This window comes from Sminthopsis crassicaudata, chromosome 2, assembly GCF_048593235.1.
Source record: "Sminthopsis crassicaudata isolate SCR6 chromosome 2, ASM4859323v1, whole genome shotgun sequence".
Taxonomy (NCBI): Eukaryota; Metazoa; Chordata; class Mammalia; order Dasyuromorphia; family Dasyuridae; genus Sminthopsis; species Sminthopsis crassicaudata.
This window is the reverse complement of record NC_133618.1, coordinates 32,450,699-32,473,534: the sequence shown is the minus strand read 5'-3', so window position 1 is coordinate 32,473,534 and position 22,836 is coordinate 32,450,699. Positions and strand designations below refer to the sequence as shown.

The 22,836-nt window shown below is 45.1% G+C and overlaps 1 protein-coding gene across 5 annotated transcripts in view; it reads right to left on the bottom strand.

Annotated features, from left to right (window-relative positions):
* Positions 1-208: 208 nt before the first annotated feature.
* The window catches only part of KCMF1 (potassium channel modulatory factor 1), a 102,670-nt gene continuing 80,042 nt past the window's right edge, over positions 209-22,836 (bottom strand). For all 5 annotated transcript variants that reach the window (XM_074285617.1, XM_074285619.1, XM_074285618.1 and 2 more), the window contains 4 exons: positions 11,213-11,314; positions 6,940-7,114; positions 3,522-3,804; positions 209-834 (listed from right to left, as the gene is read on the bottom strand). In XM_074285617.1, coding sequence (XP_074141718.1) covers positions 573-834; positions 3,522-3,804; positions 6,940-7,114; positions 11,213-11,314 — 822 coding nt within the window. In that variant the 3' untranslated portion in view covers positions 209-572. The remainder of the gene's footprint in view (positions 835-3,521; positions 3,805-6,939; positions 7,115-11,212; positions 11,315-22,836) is intronic.

The window sequence follows — 22,836 nt, the reverse complement described above, 5'->3', positions numbered from 1 at the left end:
GGGGCTGGTTCAGTCAGATGTTAGGACATTATTCAAAAGCTACTTCATGGCTACAAACGGCTAGCGCACACTCACTCTTGGGTCATGTAACCTTTGAATAATGTTGGGGAAAGCTTTGGGTCTCATATAGTTTTACTCCTTGTATTTAAATTTTTAAATGACAAGGTCACTAAAACTCATGCACGCTGCAAAAAACCTCATGCAGTAGTTAAGGTAAACCATCCAAGCAGTTTTTATTCATTAATATTCATAAATACACACAGCAGCTTCATTAGAGATTTCAATTTTCCTCTTCAGTTTGAATGTGGAGTATTAGGAGCCTTTTGCATGTCAAGGTACAGGAAGCAGGATCACCCCTGCACTGCTACCTACATTTACCTGCTAGAAGTAAAAATTAGTTAAGTGGAAATGATTATCATATATATTTTTTTCTCTCTTCCTTTTGAATGTACACAATGTAACAAGAGTGACAGACCTGAAATTACAATCACCAAAACAAACCCAAGATAGTTGTTGTCCACTTTCATTGGCAAATACAGCACAGAGGACACTGTCTGCAAATTGGGGTGTCATCAAAGAGGAGGTGGTGGAGGCTCATTCCCTTTATTACTCTCTTTTAAATTTAGGTTTTCTAAAGCAACATCTAAAGGCATAATATCTACACAGCCCATAGCACCAAAATCGGCAATTTCCCCCCGTTCATCCTCATCTGAGGAGGAACTTTCTTCCCGCATCAAAGTGGACAGTAGAAGCTCCTGGACAAACAGGCTACGGTCTGCCCGCTCGCTTTCCATGGACTGACGCTCGGCTTCGGACATCTTAGGATCATTTAACCTGCAAGATGGCAAAAGAGAAGAGAACTGATCAAAGCCGGGCGGCGTCAGGGCGGGTACAGAGGCCCTGGAAAGGAGGCCTGTGCCCTCTGCCAAAAGCTGGAGGTCTCCATGCAGCTTGGGGACTTTTACAGCCAGAGGCTGCCCCCTGTCAGATGCTTCTCGTCGAGAACGGGTCTTTTCTTTACCATGATGGAAATCTGGGCCATCTCAAGGTAGGAGCCAAACGTGGCTCTCTCTGATACCCAGCCCTGAGAACTTCTCGGGCCAGACCAAGAACAGCCGCCCTGGCAGCCCCCTCTTACCCCGCCAAATGCACTAGCTTCCTCCAGGTGGGCTGGATGCCCAGCATCTGAGAATGAGACCAGAAGGTCGGGGCGGGCCACCAAATCCGCTGCCGTTCTCAACCACAGTAACTTTTAATACCAGCCATCTACTACTGCGCCCTCATGGGCAGTGCCCCTTGCTAAGAAAGTCCTACAACTCCCTGGGCCTTAATTTTTCTACAGAAAAATTGCAAGTTCAAATAGTCCTACTTCCCCTCTTACATCAAGAAAAAAGTCTATGTACTTAGCATGGTTTCGTAAGAATTAAGCCATGAAAAAGTAAACATGGTTTTACAGAGAGTGGAGCGGGATTTGCAGGAATAACACCTGAAATGCATCACTGGCAACTTTGAAAAATATAGTGAAAAAAACTAGTGAGAAATATCCTCCATGAAACAAATCTGAAATTAAAAACTTAGAAAAAGGAGCTTAGCTAAGTTGTATTTCCCATATAGACATCTTTTTTTTTCTGACCCTCTGCTCCATCCATTTCTTTTCTTTGTCTCTGAAAAACCCACTTTAAATATCAGGATATAAGGAGCAAAGAAAGTCTGGAGAGAATACGTTTGTAATAAAAATGCAAACGGAAGGAAATGATATGTGATGAACCAGTATGGTGGCAGGATGATGCCTTGTGAGATGAGCTGCTAATTTTTACTCAAATAATAGTGTCCAAAACCTAAATAAAGCTGAGATCTTTAGTCTGGAAAAAAAAAAAATTAGGGTAAGCAAGTGTACCAACTTTATCCTCTTTATAACAAGAGGCCATCTGAGTTAATCAGGGTAGGCTGGCCTTTCTCTGGAAAACCGGTCAGGTTTTAGTGAATCAGTGGATAAAATTGGTACCCGGAAAAACTGCTCTCAGGGAAAGGGCCTGACACACCCCAGAGCCAGGCTACCCTTGGATGGAGGTAACTACACACTCCTTGGCAGGATCAGGGAATCCTCTGTCCTGGTAAAGACCAGGAAAAAAGAGGTGGGGTCGGAAAAAAAATCAGGCTGCGCCAGAGGTGAAGGAAGACTGGTCTTGTTTGCCGGCACCAGGCTAAAAGGCCCATACTGCAGCCCCTTGGTGTTCTGACTAATTCCTGGTAGGTGATTAATAATGAGCCCAATTAAATAACTTTTTGAGAAGTGGAAATCATATTGTTAAGGCTCACTGGATCTCAAGAAATGTACCCAGGGCTGCATAGCGGTGGCTATCATTTGGGCCCCTCCACTAGAGAGTTTACTTGAGAAAAGTAGGGGTTAGGGTTAGGTGAAGGAATCAAAGTCTATGTTTTCCTTGAGAGGGGAGAGAAGAGGCTGCCTGAAGGAAGCTGATGTTATTGCTGACTTTGGGAAGATGGCCAAGTGTGGCTACTACTTTAAAACCCAGCTGTAAGCACATGACAGATGCTGATCTTATGCTCCCCATTTGCTTTTCCAATTTTTTTCCAATTTATATCTATTCTACCTTCCTCCATTCTCTGAATAGGCTGTTTTCTTTAGGTTTAAGCTCTGTTAAAAATAAATAAATCCAGAGCTCATCATTTCATTTGTTCCCCTTTCCTATAATCTTCTGAAAATCATACACTTCAATGGTTGTGCGACTTGAGTCCAGAAGTCAGGCGGTCCCCTTGCAGACGCACAAAGCTGCTTTCGGTGGCAGATTAAGACTGGCTGGGTTATGTGCCATCACTTGACACACTGACCTTGTGGTGTGTGATTTAAATATGCTGACATGTTAAATCCCAGCTATGCGGTACCGAAATTCTAAGTTTCTTTGATCCAGAGTATGCATGTATCTTTTAAAACCTTTCAGCACTATGAATGATAACAAAGAAAAAGCAATGTGGATTATGTTCACAACTTCGCCTAATAATATCTATATATGTACTATTGTGATAGGTTAGGTTTTTTGGACAATTAAAAAATGTATGAAATACAATGAAATAGAAAAATAATTTCAAAATAAATACCCGATCAACCCTATTTTAAAGGAGGCAGCATGGGCAATAAAAAAAGACACTGGGATGGTACAGTAGAAGACCTTGATTGGTGAGATCTGCAACAAACCCTCCAAGCCTCATCTCTAAAATGGGATTGTAATACCTGTACGATCTGGGGTGATCTGTACGTAAAGAGCTTTGGAAACCTTGCCGCATTTCTGGCCATTCGGCGAGTAGCGAGTCTAAACGTCTAAGATAACTGAGGGAAATATTAACAGGGGACTTAGCTTAAAGAGCGGCGGGTTTCACAATCGATAGGAATATAAAGCTTTAAAGTTCAGATGTAGGGGGAAAGGCTAAGTCAATTTAAGATGACTACTCAACAATTCAATCGAAACAGAATCAAAGTAGAAAGGCAAAGATTTAGCTACCTCGTAAGAAGAAACTGGGAGTTCTGGATCGTTTGCTGACTGTTCTCTGTGTTTGTTGTGTTGGTTGTGGCTGTCGATTGTGTAATCGTGGTGGTGACGCTGCTCGCGTTGGTGCGTCGGGTTGCATTGCGGGCCGTTTCCAGCTGTTGCCGTGCTGCCTGTGCGTGCTGGCGTTCTAGCTGCAGCTGCATCTGCAGCTGTTGTAACTGAGAAGCCGAGGGGCCAGAAGAATTGAGTTGTCCTCCCGCAGAACGTCTCACTCCTGATAACTGAGATAAAAGCTCTGCCAACAGAAATGGAGAGATGCTGTAAGCCAGGCCACGCCAATAACCGGGCCACAACGTCGAGAACCACCTCGATCCCGAGATGCTCGGTTAAAGGCCCACCGGTAACTCAGAGCCAGCTATGGGCTATCTAAAGGACTCATCCTTCAACTATGCAGGTGAACATTAAACCCGATGGAGTCTTCCTCCTGTTACTCAGCATTTCTGGGCTGTCTCCCCATTCCACTGAGTGACCTAGACTTGTTAGCCAAAATGAAATTTTTAAGAAGAATGGCTTAGAACCGTGGTTTTCAGTCTGTGGATCACAGACCTATAGGGGAAGGAGAGGAAACAAGTTATTGCAAGGGATCCTTAGACCCACAGGCAAACCGATTATTTTCTCTTTGCTTTTCACCTTAAACAGAATCTCCAGTGTGACTTAATATATTCAATGAGCAAACAACTTTCTGTTGACTGTCTCATACAAATATTTACTATTTATTTAAAATATATTAGTATACTACTGTTATTAATAAAAAAATTTATTTAAAAACATTCTTGAGTTTACAATATTTTAAAAATCAACTATTTCAAATAAATTCTCAAATAAATGAATACTAAAAAGGACAACTATTATTAAACAGAGATTTAAAAAAAAAAAAACCTTCCATGTTAAAAAACAACAACAAACCTTTTTTAAGTTTGAAAAGTCTGGAAACCCCTGAATAAAAGGTTGCTTTCTTAAAGCAACACACCCATCAGAAACGGTTTTTTAAGTCCCCACTATTTGGCCTGGGTATGTTACTGGTTTTTTCCTGCAAAGGAATGAACAAACTGAGCACGTAAAAACAAAGTTGTGCTTTTTAGAAGTTTTGCAAAATGTATTGATTACTATCTTTTGTCTTTATGTCACTTCCATTCTGTGCTTAGCACAGTGGCCGGCCACATACCAGATACTTAAAGAATGTTTGCTGACTTAACTTGCATTTCTGAATAGTTCTCGTTTCTCTCTCCTACCTTGTGAGTCATCCTTTGTAATGAAGAATAAAAAGGAGGAAAAAAAAAACCCAGTTTCACAAAACTACCAACATAGCAGAGGAGTTGAGAATACATGCATTAGGAAGCTGAGCCTCTGAAGACCAATTCCCTCACGTGAGCCAGGCCCTTGCTTTGGGAAAAAAGCTGTTCATGGCCTGCATTCCTAGGTGGGACCTTGCCGGGGTAGAGGAGATTCCCATTTCCCTCCCTGAGCTCCTCAGGCCGTTTGCCAATCTCTAGGAGTCCTGCTCGTCACTCAAGCTGCGCTACCTGCTCTTTCTTGTCACTTCCCAGGGGTCCCTAGGTATGGTGTGCTTAGATGGCTCACACTCATTTTCCCTCCTTGTGCCTAATGGAGTCTCTGTCCCCAATACAGAACCAGGCCTGCGGCAACCACCACTTCGGCCCTAGACTGACAAACAGCCCCCAGGATTGCTGCCAGCATCCAATAAGACCATGGCGTGTAGAAGTGCAACATGTCAGCTGTGACTTTCAGAAGCCTCCTTTTGCCGGATGTCTCACCTCGTGCTCTCTTGCTTGTTTGCTCTGTAAGTTCATCTGTTCTTCATTTAAGTAGATGAACAAAATATAATATCAATTGTTATTCACTAGGAAACTAGGGGATGAAGCAGACAGAATGGTGGACCTGGATTTAAAAGACCTGAGTTCAAATACTGCCTCAGAAAGGTCGAAGCTATGAGACTCTGGGCAAACCATTAAACCTCTGTCCTGATTTTCCACATCTCTAAAATGGGGAGAATAATAGCACCTGTATCTCAGGGATCATAAATCAAACAGGTCCAAAATGGAACTCACCTTCCTTTTACAACTCTACATTCTTCCGGTTACCCATATGGATCCTGGGAGTGATTCCTGCCTCTCCTTTCTCCCTGACCTACACTGCACCCTCTCTCCCACTCACATTAATTCTACTTCTGGAATGACTTCTGCCTCAGGGCTCTCATGTCCATTCCTGGAGATAGCCACATTGTCCAGAATATCCACACCCCTTGGCCAGACTATTTGACTACCTTGCTAATTCTTCTTCCTTAGTTTTTTCCCCCCCTCTTCAACCAATCAATCCATCCATCAATCACAAAGCAACAGCTCCTGCTGCTTTTAGGACCGAGTACACTCCCCGGCCTCTCTTCCAAGATCCTCCACAATGTGGCTCCTCTCTACCCCCTTTGTGTTTTCTTTGGTACGACTACTTTACATTCTAGCCAAACAGGGCCATTTCATGTGCCCAATCTGCTCTCTCTCCCCCTCAGAGGAGCCCTCCTCTTTCTTCAACTCCCAGTTAGGGTTGCCTCTGCTCCCAGCTGTTAAGGCTTCCCTTCTACCTCAAGTTATATTGTATTGATGTATACAGAAGCTCTTTGACAGTTTTTTTTTTTAAACTAAAACACTTTTAATTGGTTTACAAAGGAGCCATACACTACAAACTACATAAAGAAGAAATCCGAGTCCAGAGATTTCTAATTTGCTGCAAAAAGTTTTCATTCTTACTCAAGCCCACTGCTTCAACAGGATGGGCCAGTTTGAAACAAAAATGATTTACAATTATGGCAAATTGCAATTTAAGAGTTCAAAGCAGAATTATAGGCTCATGGTTTTTCAAATGGTGGGCAAGGAGGATCAGTTATGAATTTTTTCTCTCAATATATTTTCACATGTATTTTCATTATAAGCTATCGGAAGAAATATTTTCCAATATCTTGCCTTTATATTCTTGTGTTTTCCTAAGATTCTCCTGTGATTTTACACAAAAACAAACATGTTCTTGTTTGACTTTTGTATAAAAAAAAGATTGTTTTTTTAGTTGTTTTTTTTTTCAAGGCATAAAAAGATAGAGAAAATATCAAAAGAATTACTTATTTCTTCTATAATTTACTCAGTGCTTGGGAAAAAAAAAAACAAAACTACAGTAAAGTAAGATGATTCATGTCATATATTACTACCTTTTAATATTTGAAGGAATTTTTGATTTAAATGAAAATATATAAAAAACTAAAGAGTGTCTGATAGGGAACAAAAACATGTATATGAGAACCAAACTTGAAAAAGGAAAAAGAAAAAGCAATTTTCTTTTTGAGGCAAATACAAAAAGGTCTTACCAGCGATAGGATCCATGGCTTCCCTATTGCTTGGAGAATACGAACTCTGCGAAGAAGAAAGCCCACCAGTAGAACTGCTAGTAAAGTGCATGTTTGATCTACGGGCCCGAGGACCTCCCAGTCCTCGGCCAGGGTGAAACATTCTACGTACATGTCGAACACCACTCGATTCATCGTAACCCGCAAGTTAAGAAAAAAAATTGAATGACTCGTGAAAATAAACACAGGCTGAACCTTTCTTGGGGGGGGGACGACACAGATTTCTCTAACGTGATTTTGGCATTTAACCAACACCCCATGACAGTTCACACAGAGAGCTAACTGCATGGAGGCTTCCTGCCTGGCGTGGGCAGAAGCGGGGTTGCTGGCGTCTGAGTGCGGGGCCTGGCTCGCCCACCGGGAGGGCTGCCTGTAGCCTCCCAGGAAGAGCCCGAGAAGGAGGCAGGTCAGACACTTCCTCTCATCACAAATGTCTAACCTTCCCCTTCGCTCCCAGGCAACGGAACAAGAACAAGAAAGCCTTGGGTTCCAGTATCAGGAGACAGAGACCTAAGCAAGGAGCATAGGTTCAGAGCAGAAAGGCTCCACGCCCTAGAAGCGGGTGGCAAATATCTATCTCTTTGGCTTAGAAATGTGAGACTGTTTGGTCCAGGGGCACATTGGCCTAGGGGCTAAGTCCATTCCAGGTGGATGGGCACTTGTGATGCCCAGATTGATAAGCAAGAAAATGAGATTTAATCAGTAAGCTTTTGGAGGGGAAGAATGCTTTTTACATTTTAAAATTCAGTAAAACTTCTATTTGAAAATCTAAAAAGCTCTCTTAAGTTCACAGGTTATACAGACACGGGTGATATGAGACCAAATCAACCAAGGCTTTTGAATCTCTTTTATATCATGGCCACAAACTCTTCTCAGAAGAAGGTTGTCAAATGCACAAAAATAAAAGACATGACCTTAAGGAGGAGACTGATTATGTATGAAATACAATTATCAGGTTAAGAACTCCTGTCCCGAGCAATGCTGGCTAAACACAGGTGTACTAAAATTAACAGGTGGTTGTCACAATTTGATTTTTCAAAGGAAATGAATCATTTGGGTAAATTAAGTTTTCTGGAAAACTGTTAACCCTTTAAATTCCTGTTGGTTGCTTATATTTGGTCATTTCTTTCTCTCTAACAGAAGACTGAGTTAAGCATCTCCTGAGCTTGTTTGGGGAATCAACGTTTTGAAGGTTTTTCTATTCACCTAAATCTTCCATGTTCATGACTGCTTTCAGATCCACAGGCTTCTGAGAATCACTTAAAACACTACATCCACCTGACTATCACACACCTTTCCCAGTCTTTCGACTGACTGGGGGTTCCACTTTTCTAACTTGTTGACACTGAGATTATTCATGAACTGTAATCTCACTATTACATGAACTGTGCTAAGAGTAAAACCTCCTGAAAGTCTGATTTCCAGAGCTATGTAACAACTGAGGTGTGACTGCACAATACTAGTATCAGAGGGCTTGCTTCAAGGCTTACAAATGCACGCCCATCTTCCAGTTACATGTTTGTGGACACAAAACTATCCAATTTCCTCTAATTTCTCCTTAGGAGAAAACTCCAGGTATGGGCAAAATTAAAACAAACCTAATAGAATTGGACAAAACTATGGGATTACAGAGTTGGACCTGGAAAGGAGCCAGAAGTCATCTATTCTAATATTTTACAGATGAGGAAACTGAGTTACCGAGAGGTTATGTGACCTGCCTAAGGTGGCCAAGCCAAGGTTTGTATTCAGGACCGCTGAACCCCAATGCACTCTTGTCTCCATTAGACCATGCTATTCTTCCCCTTAAGGATCCCTGCCTGGCACCTACATCGTGGATCTTTTTGGAAGGAGCTAGGTTTAGAACAGGGGCCTGAGTCCAGGGGTAGCCCGGCCACTTCTTCGGGGTGGAACCCTGGGCAGCTTGAGCTCACGAGGCCCAAGGGGAGAGAGTGGGACGTCATGATCTCTAAGGTCCTTTCCAGCTCTAGAGCCATGATACCCACGTCAACTTTCTCATGAAATGTTTTCTGTAAGCAAGTCTCATCTGCACTGGCTCCCGGGTTCTGCGCTGGGTAGGAAGAAAGATGGTAAAAAACACCCGCCACTGAACTTAAGACATTAACGCCCTCAGCCGTGAGCCTCCTAACTAAAGAGAGGCTTTGGCTCTATTCATTTCTGAACGACATAATGAATTCCTTAGTAGAATATGAGCTTCTTGAGGGGCTCTAGTGCCACTCACAGAGAAGGCACTTAAATCCTTTTGGGCTTGAATTATAGCCGGAAATTCACCTTTCAATGAAGGTTAAAAAAAAATACAAAAAAATCAATGAGTCAGAAGAAATGTTTTTCCACGCAGCTTCTGTTCTGAGAGAGCTCAGTGGCTGCTGAGCTGTTCCAGTCATCGGAGGTTGGATTCAGTGGCGCTCTGAGTCACTACCAGGACATGACAAAAACAACTTGTCCTTACTGGTGCTCAAACTGACAGGGCGGAGTGTTAGAGTCACTAGGAGGCATCACCCAAATAGACTGGTTTCCTGGGCCTCACTAAGGATGGGTTATGCTGAAAACCAAAAAAAAAAAAAGACTGCCACCGCATGATTTGCTGCTTTTTATAATCTATATCTAGGTTTCTAAAGTCTTATTTGACTTTCAAACAAACAAAAAAATCACCTTTGGGCAGCTCACATGGTTTAATTCATTGCCTTTGTTCAGAAAACTATTTTTTTGCTCTCTGACACTGAGATATGGAGTTGGAGGGCACCCTGACTTTTTTTTTTGTTTGCCATGAAACAATTAAAACCTAACCCAGATAATACTGACCAATTAATATGTTCCTGTGCTCCCTGTTTCAAGTTGTGGCCAGATTTCCATATTCTAAGCTTTCTCTCTCCCCTCTTCCTTTAACAAAGGGAGAAACTGGGGCCTGGTGAGCTTAAGGTGCCCAGGGTTCCACAACAAAGAAGTGGAAGGGCTACACCTTGGACTCAGGCCCCCGTCCTAAACCAGGCTCCTTCCGAAAATACCCGTGATGGAGGTGCCAGGCAGGGGTTCTTCTCTTGGGGGAAGAAGAGCATAGTGTACATGTGCATCTGTCATCAATTGGGTAGAAATCCCTATCTATCAAGGGATAGCTTCTAAAATATGCTAGTTCTGTTCTGTTGCGTGTGTATATACAGCACTCCATCTGCATCACAGTTTTTTTCTGCTTCATATACAGGCAAGTGCCAGACTACCACCCTCTCTGTGGTTTGGTTTCCACATTTCAAAATGGGAATAATCATGTTTTGATTAACCCTTTGGTTTGATGAACATAAAGAGCTTCACCTATTGATAATGATGGATTGATCAGTCTACCTACTGCCTGCATAGCCTGTCGGCCTACTCAGCTACCTGTCTATCTGTATAGTCTGTCTGTGTGTCCGTCTATCTGTCCTTTTATGTATCTCTGCACCTCTACTGCAGAAACGTCTCTTTGCAATTTTGTTGAGATCCATTATCTTCCCCTCCTCCTAGCACCCACGTTCTACTCCCATTATTATTCTTCCTTGTCTCGTCTGTAATTGCTTTTTCACAGACATCATCAATACGAATCCTGAGGGTCCCTTTCCTTCTGCTGAAAGAGCTGCCCTCTAACGCCTCGTTATTTTCTCTGGCAGTGATTCCCAGGTTATGCTGCTTAGCTTCCCCCACCCCCCAAGCTTACTTGCCTCCCCCTCGCCATACTTAGGTCTGGCCTCCTTCTGCATACTTAGAATTCCTGCAAGTCTGGTTTCCAGGGCCATGGATAACTGAGGTGTTTGCACTACACTGGTTGGCTACTATCAGAGAGGAGACTCTGGTTTTAATAAAATCTGCCAGTTATAACAGGGCTGATACATATCATACAGAGAGGATCAACTTCCAGAGAACAGAAACATCGACAGTCTTGGTAAATGAATGACAAGGGACATACGAGGAGGTTATCCCAAGGGTCAGATGATTATCAATCTACCTGTGTATGACACACCATATGATTCTGAATAATGTTGAAAATAGGAAGACTTAACATGCAGATATAGATATGTCCATCTTTAAATGAGTTTTTTTTTTCCCTATTGTGAATGAACAGAGTTTGAGAATTTGGTCTTTTCTCTGATTTGCTTTTTAGATAATCAAGCACATGTTAGGAGCTAGAGCCAAGGGTGACCCATGTAATTTCTTCCTTTTTTTTTCTTGCTGGCACATAAAAGGATATTAAATCTCTAGGGGCTCTGTGTTCAAGTGTGAGATGAGCTGCAAAGTCATCTGTGACATGATTAGGATCTCCGCCAGGTAATGCTGCACAGATTGGACAAATCTGCAACGAAAGCCAGAAGAACAAGTTTAGTAAAAAGCTATTTACCAACAGACACAGGCGCCAATGAGAACCAAGATGTGAATAAGACCAGCTAGTCATTAATGATCCCATTATAACGCAGCAAACCCAAACAACAAAAAGTGCTCCTGAAACACCCGAAGAAGGAGTTCCAGCTCTCATCTGGAGATCGCTGAGACTGCAGGGTCAGAGGAGCTTGGGCAGGCATCAATCCCAGGGCAGACCGATGAGAAAACTGCAAAATGGGCTGCGCACAGTCAGAGGATGCTGCACTCAGACCGAGGCTGGACACATCTGCCTCAATGGCTTGTTGTTGATCCCAAATAGTGTCTGCTCAGAGATTTACCCACTTACCTCTATGGTTTCCACACCAATTAGGGCACTGAGCTTAAACCAGAACCCCTTCCCTCTAAGAGCATAATCACAGAGCCCTGGATAAGAGGCCATTATGAAAATGTGAGTGTGAGGGCTAAAGTAATTTACATATAGGGAACAAAAACAAGTAAGGTTTTCTCAGGGGAAAGGAACACAAATATACAAACATACAGTTAAGAACTCCTGTAGAGTAAAACATCAAATCCATGTAAATGCTATCAATATTTAAGAAAATGATCTCCAGAGAGAAAAGGACACAAAGATGGAGTTAAGCTGGGGGGGTCAGCCCACTCTAAGGAATCTATGACCAAAAGGTAAGGAGCTTAGAAATCCAAATTGCTCTGACTTAAGTTCAGGGAGTTGGGAGAAATAGTGTCACGTAAGGCCTGAGGTGAAATTTAGAGAAGCAAAAATGACCTAAAAGGCAGAGCTCCAAGGGACACCCACTGAGTTGATAGGAGGATTTAAATGGAAAGGGAGCTCACCCCTCCAGAAACCCAGAGGGAAGTTGAGGGTTCACAGCGGTAATAGCTTTGAAAAGAAGGGGGAAATCAGAGTGAAGATGAAGAGCAGCAACTCTGCTGACTTTTCTATGGAAGCGGAGGTCCTTCAGGTGCACCGGCCCCTGCTCACTACAAGTCCCAGAATATTGTAATGCCTCCCCAGTGAGGGCCACTATTCTTACAGGAAATCCAAGTTGATCAAGAATTCCTAGGAGTGGGATGGGCAGCCCACTGAACACCCTCAGGATGTGAGGAAGAGGCAGAGAATTGGCTGGACTTTATTTGGGAAGGTGAATGGCTATTCAGCACCCTCCAGCTGCTCCCCAAACAAAAGCTCATCTTTTCAACACCATTATTCTTCTGCTGATGCTCTCCTGTGATGCACAATGAACGCTACAATCTCCATGGAATCTGAATTGTAGGGGACCGCGAGGGCACAGGAAATATCCGAGACCCCCTCTAGACCAGGCATGTATCAAGAGTGAGAGGAAAAAAGACCACCAGCCTCAAGGGGCACAGGCACCCACAAAATGAGGCTTGCTGGGAAGATCCCTGGGGAGAACTGATGAAAGGACACAACTAGAGAGCCCTATAGAGGCTCTCGTCCACAGGACGAGTCAGGGATCCTGACTGCCGCCCCAAAAGCTCTGTGTCTTTGGTGGTCTCGATTCCCCAAAAGGGAATCCCTGAGGATGTCAGGCCCTTCCTTGCCAGGGGCCCCGGCTCCAGTTCAGTGGGGCCACCCTTCTCTTCCTTCTGACGAGCAGTTGATGCTGCCAGAATGTGCTCAGGTTTGCAAAAGGCTTTCTACACGGTATCTCACCAGGGCCTTGTGCGACGGCACTTAATAAAGAGCAGGGTTCAGCACAAAACAGAGGCTTTAGACTGAATCTGAGGAGAAATAAGGTAACAAAAGAAATAGACCCAAGCACGGTCAGCAGGTGGCCCTCCACACGGCCGAGTCTGGCGCCCAAGAATGCGGGTGCCCATGGGCACTTGCCGTGGCAAGTCACTCCAAAGCTTCTTGGCCTGGGATTCCCCACTGGTAAATTGAGAGGGATGAGCCCCCTTTCAGTTAGAAATCGCTAATCCTACAAGTTAATCCTCTCTACGAAGGAAGAAACGGAGGTTCCAAGAAGGTTAGGTAAAAGCTCTGAGGTACTGGAGGTGGGGTTCAAGCCCCTGAGATCCGGGTTCTCAGTCATAGAGCTCATCACTGAAGGTCGTCCTCAAGATAATGGACCTGGAGGCTCAGAAACCACTTGGGCTAACTGGCTTATTTTATAGAAAAGGAAGCTCTGGGGAGCCTCCCCAGAGCCCATGGCAGGACTCTGCTTAATTCAATGCAGCAAGCATTAAGTGTCTCCTGTGTGCAAAGCTTTGGGCAGTGAGGTGCCACAGTGGGCAGACCCAGTCCTTCTAAGTCCAACTCTGGTTTCAGACACTTGCTGGCTATGTGACCCTGGGCAAGGGTCTGCCTCAGTTTCCTTATGTGTAAAATGAGCTGGAGAAGGGAATGGCCCACCCCTCCAACATCTGCCAACCCCCCCCCCCCCAAAGGTATCACAGAGTCAAACAAGGAGCAAATAGGCACCAAGCCCTGGCCACAGACAAGAGCTCTGGCCCTCATCATCCTGGGAGCCGGCAGGGCTTCTCGTCTTGCCTCTCCCCACTGCGCCAAGTGGCCCGAACTACTGCACTGCGCTGAGATGGACAAGACACGACCCAGGAAGGGCCGGTGAGAAGAGCGCTCAAACTCGAGAGAAGCCCCATGATCCTAGAGCAATTCTGGATGGGAACACGAGCTTGCAAAGGTCTCCTGGGCCCCCGGGGGGCACACACCAGGGAGAAGGCCTCCTCTAACAAAGGGTGCAGCCGTTTCACTTGAGGAAGCAACCAGAAGCATTTAGGCTTTTTCTAGCATTAGCAGGAGCCAATGTCCCAGTGCTAGGATGCGGAGACAGAGATGATGGGGCTGGGGCTAGGCTTCCCCCGGAGTCTGTAAATGTAAAAGAGAATCCAGTGATGTCTTTCAATATGATGGGTTTCCTTGGTGGTCACAGATGCTTTCCTGAGTATTTTATGCTAAGCGTTTAAAAACATCACTCTGAGGAGCGTTCCACAGGCTGCCCAGGAGCCCACATCCAGAGAATGTTTACAAAGAACCCAGCTCTGGCGGAAAGCAGCACCTATGCATGGAAGGGCACACACCACAGCGGCACGGGGGAGAGGAATGGGAATCTGGAGCTGGGCCTTTGGGCCGGCCTGGAAAGGAAGCAGATGAGGGAGGGCCAGGGGGGAGCAACGGCCAGATCAGACTGGCTGGACCCCCCCGACCCCAGAGCCAGAAGCGGCTCAGGGAGGAGGGGAGAGCTCGGCCAGAGAGGCACCTTAGCCTCCAGGTTGGCACATGCGAGGGGGGGAGACTTGAGGCAGGAGCTTCAGGCCAGCGATCTGATGAGATTTAGCTCCTAATTCCGACTGGGGGAGAAGAGACGGGAAGGAGTCAGGGCAGTAAGGTTTGGGGACAGAAGAGCTGTGCCCCGCTGTCCAGAATACCCTTCACCCTCCTCCTCATCACCCCAGCTGAGTCCCAGGTGACACTGACCTTCCACAAAAGGCCCTTCTCAAACCTCCTATTCTACTGCCTTCCTTCTGTGGATTATTTCCCATTTGTTTTACCTATAGTTTGCTCTGGTGGTGTGCATGCTGTCCCCCAAATATGACTGCTGGCCACTTGGGGACAAGAACTTTTACCTTTCTGTGTATCCCCGGAGCTGTGACAGGCCCATAGAAGTCACTTAAAAATATTTATTGCCTGAGCCTTGAAAGACGAAGCTCAGAAAGGAGATGGGTTTGGGGCGGAGGGACAGTGAGTTTTTCTCTGGGGCAGCTGGGTGGTGCAGTGGCTAGTGGTAGGCCTGGAGTCAGGAAACCTCAGGCACTTCCTGGCTGTGTGATGCTGGGCAAGTCACTTTACCATCTGCCTCAGTTTCCTCATCTTTCCAATGAGCCGAAGAAGGAAATGGCACAGCCCACCAGGATTTTTGCCAATAAAATCCCAAATGGGATCGGGGAGAGTCAAACAGGACTGTGATGATGGAACAAGATCAAGTTTAAAGTGTCCACCGGGCAGGTAGTGCTTAGAATTCCAAGGCTAGAGCTGTGGCTGGGGGCTTCCACTTCCTCATGGATTTGATGAAATGGGGGGCTGGGCTTCGGGGTCTTCCCTGAGACCTCTCCGACCTGGTTATCCCTTGAATGCCTCCAGACTGAAAAGTCAGCGTCTGTCCCCCTCTTCACCGCCCTGCCTTGGGCTTGCCCCGCTCCTTATGTGGAGATGCTCCGGCCTCTTGGCCATTCTCTTACTTTATCCTAACTTCCCGATCGAGGCTGCCTCTGAAGTCAATTTTATTTGGCTGGGGTCTCATGGGCTGGTTCAGCTCTTGACGGTGAAATAGCTTTTCTTCCTATGGCCTATCTCGTCAGGCTTCCTTAGGGATGGGTCTCCAAGACTCAGTTTTTATTTCACTTTGATCCTATGCCTCACAACTCACCGACTGACCAACAACAGGACCCAGGGACAACTTATCCTCGTTCACTGGCTCCAACGGCTTGCATATTTAATGATGAAGCATGGCCTTTGAGTCCCTTTCAGGCAGAAGAAAAAGTATGGATTTTGCCAATTATGTGTATTTTAAGCTATATTTATAAAGGAAAAAAGTACCATCAATATAAATTTTCACTGTGTTCCAAATCAGAGGATTAACCCATCATACTTGGCTTACCCATAATTACAAAGGACCCTTCCACACATAGCAGCCAAGAAAGCTAACGTGCTCTTAGGCTACATTAGGGAATAAGGAGACAGTGAGCTGGAGTCCTGCAACCAGTCGGGGGGGCCGCCTTCATCTGCTGGAAAGCATTCAAAGGATGACAAACAAAACTATTACAGACATTCATTGAAATCGGGCCACATGACGACTGGTTGAGGGGAAATTTAGCTTTGATGTTAAGGAAAGACTTTCCAAAACCAGAAGCTACCCAAAAGTGCAATGGGTGCCAAGAAGTACCAACAACTTCCTTCTCCTGGAAGGGCTTCAAGAAGCTGGATGATCACCTATGCTGATAACAGGTGAGGGACTCTTCTTTCTGTATCATTTTGGTGCTCTGGGAGACTAATAACGCTGTGGTTTGTTGCCTAAAGTCCTAATGGAAGGAAATGGTTAGATTTCAGTCAGAGCTCAGGGAAAATAAAGACAAAATTTTCCCCACTGGGTTAAGAACCCTTGCTAGAGATCTAGGACAGTTTTTTAAAGATATGGGATGAATTAGAAGGTCACTTAGCTTCTCTCAGAACTTCAAAATTCTATGATTTTGTGATACGACTTTCAACGATCAAAATCACAGGACCACAGATTTGGCCCAGAAAGAGACATGAAGAAATGGTAGTCCCATTACAGATGGGGAAGCTCAGGGCCAGGGAAGGTAAACAGTCTGCCTAAGTTCTCACAGGTGCTTCAGAAGCAGAGTCCTCATACATTGTGAAGTGTTGGGCTGAACTGGGAACGAGGGAGAGGGAAAATGGAAAGATACCGCTGTGCTCTGTGCGCTTTAAGTGAAGAAAATCTTAAACTGAGGAAAGAAATGCATGGGGGCAACGAGAAGTTTAGAGATTCAATATTTTGTTCCAATCTAGAGATTGGTCAACTTTTTGAAGTTGAGCATGCAACCCCTCAGAAAACTTAAAGTGGTTCATTTAACAGTAAACACATTCACGTCCTTTTATTGTCAAGAAGTCCTTGAATCCATCTCTTGGTCGGCCTTGTGCCATCTAGCATGAAGTTTCGCCTCTTTGACTAGACTATAAAAAGTTTCTTGAGGTCCAAGAACGTTCCACACTTCTCTGTACCTGTCACAAGGCCTAACACAGGAATAAGGACATGATATGTCCTTATCAAGTGTTTGGAATTTCAGTTTCCTTATAACCCTGATCTCCTCCCCCCAGCCCCCCCCCCGCTGGGGTTAAGTGACTTGCCCAGGGTCACACAGCCAGGAAGTGTTAAATGTTTGAGACCAGATTTGAACTCGGGTCCTCTTGAATTCAGGGCTGGGGCTCTATCCACTGCCCCCCCTAGCTGCCCCCTTTATAACCCTGATCTAAAAAAACTTAAGATAACTTCTCAATTTCTGTTAACTTTTTAATCCACATAATCCCTTTGGAAGGTTTATCCATGGGGGTTTACCTATGTCAGCAGCAGAGGTCACACCCGGCACCTCCCTCCCTCCCCCTTGGGAAACACCCTTTGTGAGGTGTCTTAGGGAAGCACCTGACAATGCGCGTCATTTTCCAAGGCTAGCAGCAGCACGCCATAATTCAAGGGTCAGGGACTTTTCAGAAGAGCTGGGTTAACATGTCAGCCACTATTCTGGAGGAAACAGCGGCTCCTAAGCACGAACGGTGTTGGAGCGTGTGTCCATGTATTAAAAGGTGAACACGGGACAAAGCATGTCCATACGTGTTTATCTTTCTTAAAAAAGAAAACCTAATCCAGCACACCAAAAGGCCCCGTACAGTATCCTATGGGGTCGTGATCCTTTCTATTTATCCAATTCTGCACCTCGCCTTGCACTAAAGGCAAACCACATGCAGCCTGCTATAGTGGGGGGGAGGGGAAGGGAAGAAAGAAATGACTCCAAACTAGGAAGCCCTGGGCTTCCATCCTGCCTCTGGTGCTTCCCCCTTGGCTGACCCTGGTCAGAGGGTCTCTAAAAATGACGAGACTGGATTAGAAGTCTCTGAGCTTCCTCCTGACTCTATGTCAATGGAATCAAGGCCAATTCATCCAGTCATCACCATTTATTAATATGCTGCTCTGTGTGAGATAGCTGCGTAGGGCTTTGGAAGTCAGAAGGTTAATTAAGACAGAGTACTTCACTTTAAATTTGAAGGACATGCTATCTGTCCATTCCACTGTCGTTCAATTGTGTCTGACTCTACCTGACCGCATTTGGGGTTTTCTTGGCAAAGACCCTGGAGAGGCTCATTTTACAGGTGAGGGAACTGAGGCACGCAGAGAGAAGTGACTTGCTTTACTAGACACACTTGCTATGCCCGAGACCAGATTTGAAAAAAAGAAATCTCTGAGATCATCGGACATCTGGGGCCACTGTAAAATGACTTTACATAATAAGCAAATCTATCTTTGGAAGACTACGTGGTATTTCACTGCTATGATATATGACACACAAATTCATTTGCCATTCCGTACCTCCTCAATCAGCAGACAGTAATACAACTCTCCTCTTACTTTACTCCCTCTATCTCAGGCCACATTCGAACTCAAAGCTTTCACGATTCCAGACCCAGATAACTATCCACTCACCACCTAACTGCCCCACAACAGATACAGACCAATATCTATAATTATACAATTACGACCATGAAAAGTAGAGAGTAATAAATACAAAAGAGACACAAAGTGGTACCTGGGGTCAGAGAGATCAAAAGTCATCTCTGAGAGGAGCTCATGTACAAGATGGCATTCCATGAACAGAGAAGTGTGAGCTACCCAGCCAGTTGTAGGCTAAGACCAAGGAAGGTCCCTGGAAAGAAGGACCCTGATGCGCTCAGGCTGGGAAGGTTTACTTCCACTGTGAAACTGAATCATTTCTTTGGTCTAAATCACTTTGTTTTCATTAAAAGCTTGAATATAGATCAGAATAGGAAACTGTGTAGGAATCATGAGACCGAATTTCATGCCTCCGTCTCTTTTCAGAAGAGCGGGTCAGGCAACAGCCCTTTCCCAGCGGTCACCACTGCGGCTCTGCTGGTTCCTTTCGAGAAGGCTGATAAAGAAACCATGGCCGCACTCTATGTCGCCACGTGCCCGTGCCTGGGGACCCCACTCTGCTTGCTGGCACTTCTTGGGCGTTCCTGACAAAGGCCTAACTGTACTCATTCGCACTTCCTCCTGACATGTTGCAGCTTCTACCGAGGACTCCCCCAAGACCGGTAACGGGCTCTGACATCAGCATTTTGTCACACCGACACACATGGGCCCCAAAGCCAGAAAAGCAGCTTCTCTCCAGGTAGGATTCTAAGAGCACCTGAGAGCCCCAGGGGCCAGAGCGGGTGAGGATCTGTCAGAGCTTCACTGCTCTTCTGCATCGTTCGAGCTGGGGCCGTGGGTCCAAGATGTGAATCTGGGGGATCTGCCAGCGTGGTCCCACTGAAGGGCTCCTTGTCCCCCTCATTCCCATGAGGCAGGTAGTTCGGATTTAGGTCAGCTGCCCAATGCACCCCAGCCTGGGAGAGGGAAGGCCAGGAAATGAAGGCGGCAGCTCCCGGGTCTCTGGGCTCACTGACCGAGTCAGGCGCTGATGGAGAAGGAATGGCAGCGATTTTAGTACATGGGCAGAAGGAGCATTTATATAATACTCAGCAACGATGGGGGAGGAGAGGTAGAGCAGACTAAACCACAGGCCGGGTTCTGATTTTAGATGGCAAAAAGAACTTAAAATGATGGCGGGATAGCAGGCTGCTGGTCCTTGCGGTGGAGGAGCCGGCGCTTCTGGGAAAGCATGGCTTGCTGCCAGAGATAAGCACTATATCAGGAGCCTGTCTAGTGAATGTCAAAGAAAAAGAACAATTATGAGATCATGACAAAACACAAACGTATTTCAAGATGAAAACAGCTTCACTTCTAATGACAGTACTTTGTTTTTTCATTATTTTACTCATCCTTAGACTCTGCCAAAAATACCCCAAGACAATAAAAGACAAATGATGTAATCTGTTGTATAAGGACTGTTATAGTGCCTAAATTTAAGGAGATGAAAGCACTAAATTCAGTCTTCAAACTGGTTACGGCAGCCACAGGAAGAAAGACGGTCAGTGGTCACCACGAGCGTGCTTCGCGATGGCAGCCGCTATCATGCTGGATGGCTGGAGGAGGATTTACTGGTAACTCCCACGTTCAGCGGAAAAGAAGGCTCTCTCTCTGTTAGAAGCACGTTGCCTGGCCGATCCGATTGGACACAACTACCTCCTGGCAACAAGGGCCTGCCTAATAATTTCCAGGGCTGAGGGCTAATGCTAAGAATTGGATTCTCCCACAAGGCAAAGGAGCGAGCTCTAAGTTTTTCCTTCTGTAAAATGATCTGAATTTAAAACACAGGGGTTTGATCCTCAGTCATGTCGCCATCCATAGGGTTGCCCCATAGCTTATTCATACAGCTCTACCTTAATTAAAGTGACCTTCCCCTGGAATGCTCCAATTTTATCTAGTTCAATACAAACCCTAACGGTTAGTCTAATTTCACTGGCCCCTCAAGGTGCCACCCCCCTGCACGCCTTTAGTCATCGCCCTCCTGACTCCTCCCAGGCCGTCAAAGGTTATCCGTGCTTCCAGGGCGGGCCCAGGCCCCACCTTGCCGCTATCTCCATTGCCAAGAATTCACTGGGCTGAGTGGTCTTGCTCTGCTCCTGGCTGCACCATCCATTTTCATCCGTCTCCACTGCACTCTAAACTCCATAGGATGAAACCTATGACAATTTATTTCTACTCTCCTTGGCACTTTGCCATACAGAGGAGGTGCTTGGAAAAGCCGGCTGACCTGAACTCCAAGTAGGGTCCATCTGCTTTGGTCATACAAGCACAGAATTTTGTTTTACTGCTAATACTTCTATATAAAGCTTTTTGAGAGCTAGAAGGACCTCAGAGGCCACCATGTCTAACTCCCCCATTTTATGGATGAGGAAACTGAGGCCTCAGAAAGTTAAGAGACGACTAAATTCTTAGGGTCCTTAAATAAGAAGCATACATGGCCCCTGCTCCATCTGAAACATTTCAAAACTGAAAGTCACTGCAAGGACCTCGTCTCATTAAACGACTATAGAACAGATAAGCCAATCTACCTTTTGAAGACTAAACTGTGTCTCCATGCTGTTGTGATTCATAAAACATATATTCATTTGTCATTACATACTTCCTCAATCAGTAAATATTAATACAACTATCCTTTTACAAAACCAGTGATCTAATATAATTCTCATTTTACAAATGGGGACACTAATGACCAGAGACCTGAAACCACTTGCCCAACATCTTTCAGAGTTAGTGACAATTTGGGACCAGAATCCAAGTTTCCTGATCCCGAGACTCCCAGTCTTTAATCAATTAATTAGTCAATCAACTAGCATTTATTAGGCATGTACTAGGTGCTGGAGTCAAAAGTTATAAGGTTGCAGATTTGAGAACCTATGAATGAACACTACAAAATTCAAACGCTGTTGTTCTAAAAAGCCCCACAAAGGTGATTGTACCTTTCATCACTAAACTGGGTTCCGGGTTTCACAGGCTGGGCAGCTAGGGGCCACCTAACAGGTAGTTCCCTCCCTGCTGCCTTGCCCATCATGCCGTCTATACTTCGGGTCACCGTTCCAAAGACTTCAATGGACTGTTCATCTGTAGAATTCACTGACTTCAGTTTTACCTGGGCCAAGCTGGGTGTTTGTCAGCCTCCTTACTCTGGATTAACCACAAGCTACTCCTATTTTTCATTTGATTAGTGCATTTTTTTTGCCTCTTACTGCCAATAGTATGAGTTACCTGATCTATTTTCCTCTTCAGTTCCATCTATCAGCTTCAGGACTTCTCTCCCAGAGATGACACGAAAACCAAATGAGATATTTGCAGAGCACTTAGCATGGGGCTTGGCACGTTGGAAGCACTATTTAAGTGTTACCACTGTTCCTACCAGCTCAACAAGGCCTTTGGAATCCTCATTTCTTTCTGTAAGTGGCCTTCAAGCATCTTTAAAGTTGTGTTCATATAGCAAAGTGGTGTGTGTTTTCCCAAATTTTCTACATTGTTAAAAGAAACCCCCAAATACTCAGCTCTGACTTTGAGTCCTGTTTTACTCACAACTGAAACATGGGTGTGTCTGGTGTTCTGGGAATTCAACAACAAAAAAGCGAAGCCACTGTGAAATACTGACTCATAGCTAGATGGGAAGGAAGTTGGTTAGCTTCCTAAATCTGCCTACTGCTTTCCACTCTAGGCTCCTTCTCTCACACTGAAGATCAGCACTGAACCAAATGGTTATAATCTTATTATCATTCTTTTCATTTGGATGGTGGGGGAAGTAATCAAGCCTTCATTAACTCTGCACGCAGGAGTGAAAGCTGAAAGGATCAGAAACAGTTCTGACAAACCATCCACCCAATTTTATCAGAGCCAACTGAGGCACTGGAACATGGGTCTCAGAGCTCCCTTGGGAGACTGGCCCGGGAGCGTGTGACTCCTGGCCCGGAGCTGGGCCAAGGCCCCTCTGCTCTTCTCCTCTCGGTCTCCTCCACTGTAAAAGCGACTACAGCACTGAGAGTGTGTAAGCACCACCCCACAGGGCTGTTCCAAGTAACAAATGAGATAAAATACCCGCAGATTCTAGCTACAGCCATTCTCCAGAGTTCGCAAATAAGTAAGAAATTCAGGCAAGACCTGAGTTACAAATTTACTACTCATGTTTTACCATTTCGTGCTGTCTGCTGGTTTCTTAACCTGTCTTCCCTATAAAAACCAAAACCAAAACCACTCTACTTTTGAAAGTATTCAAATAAAA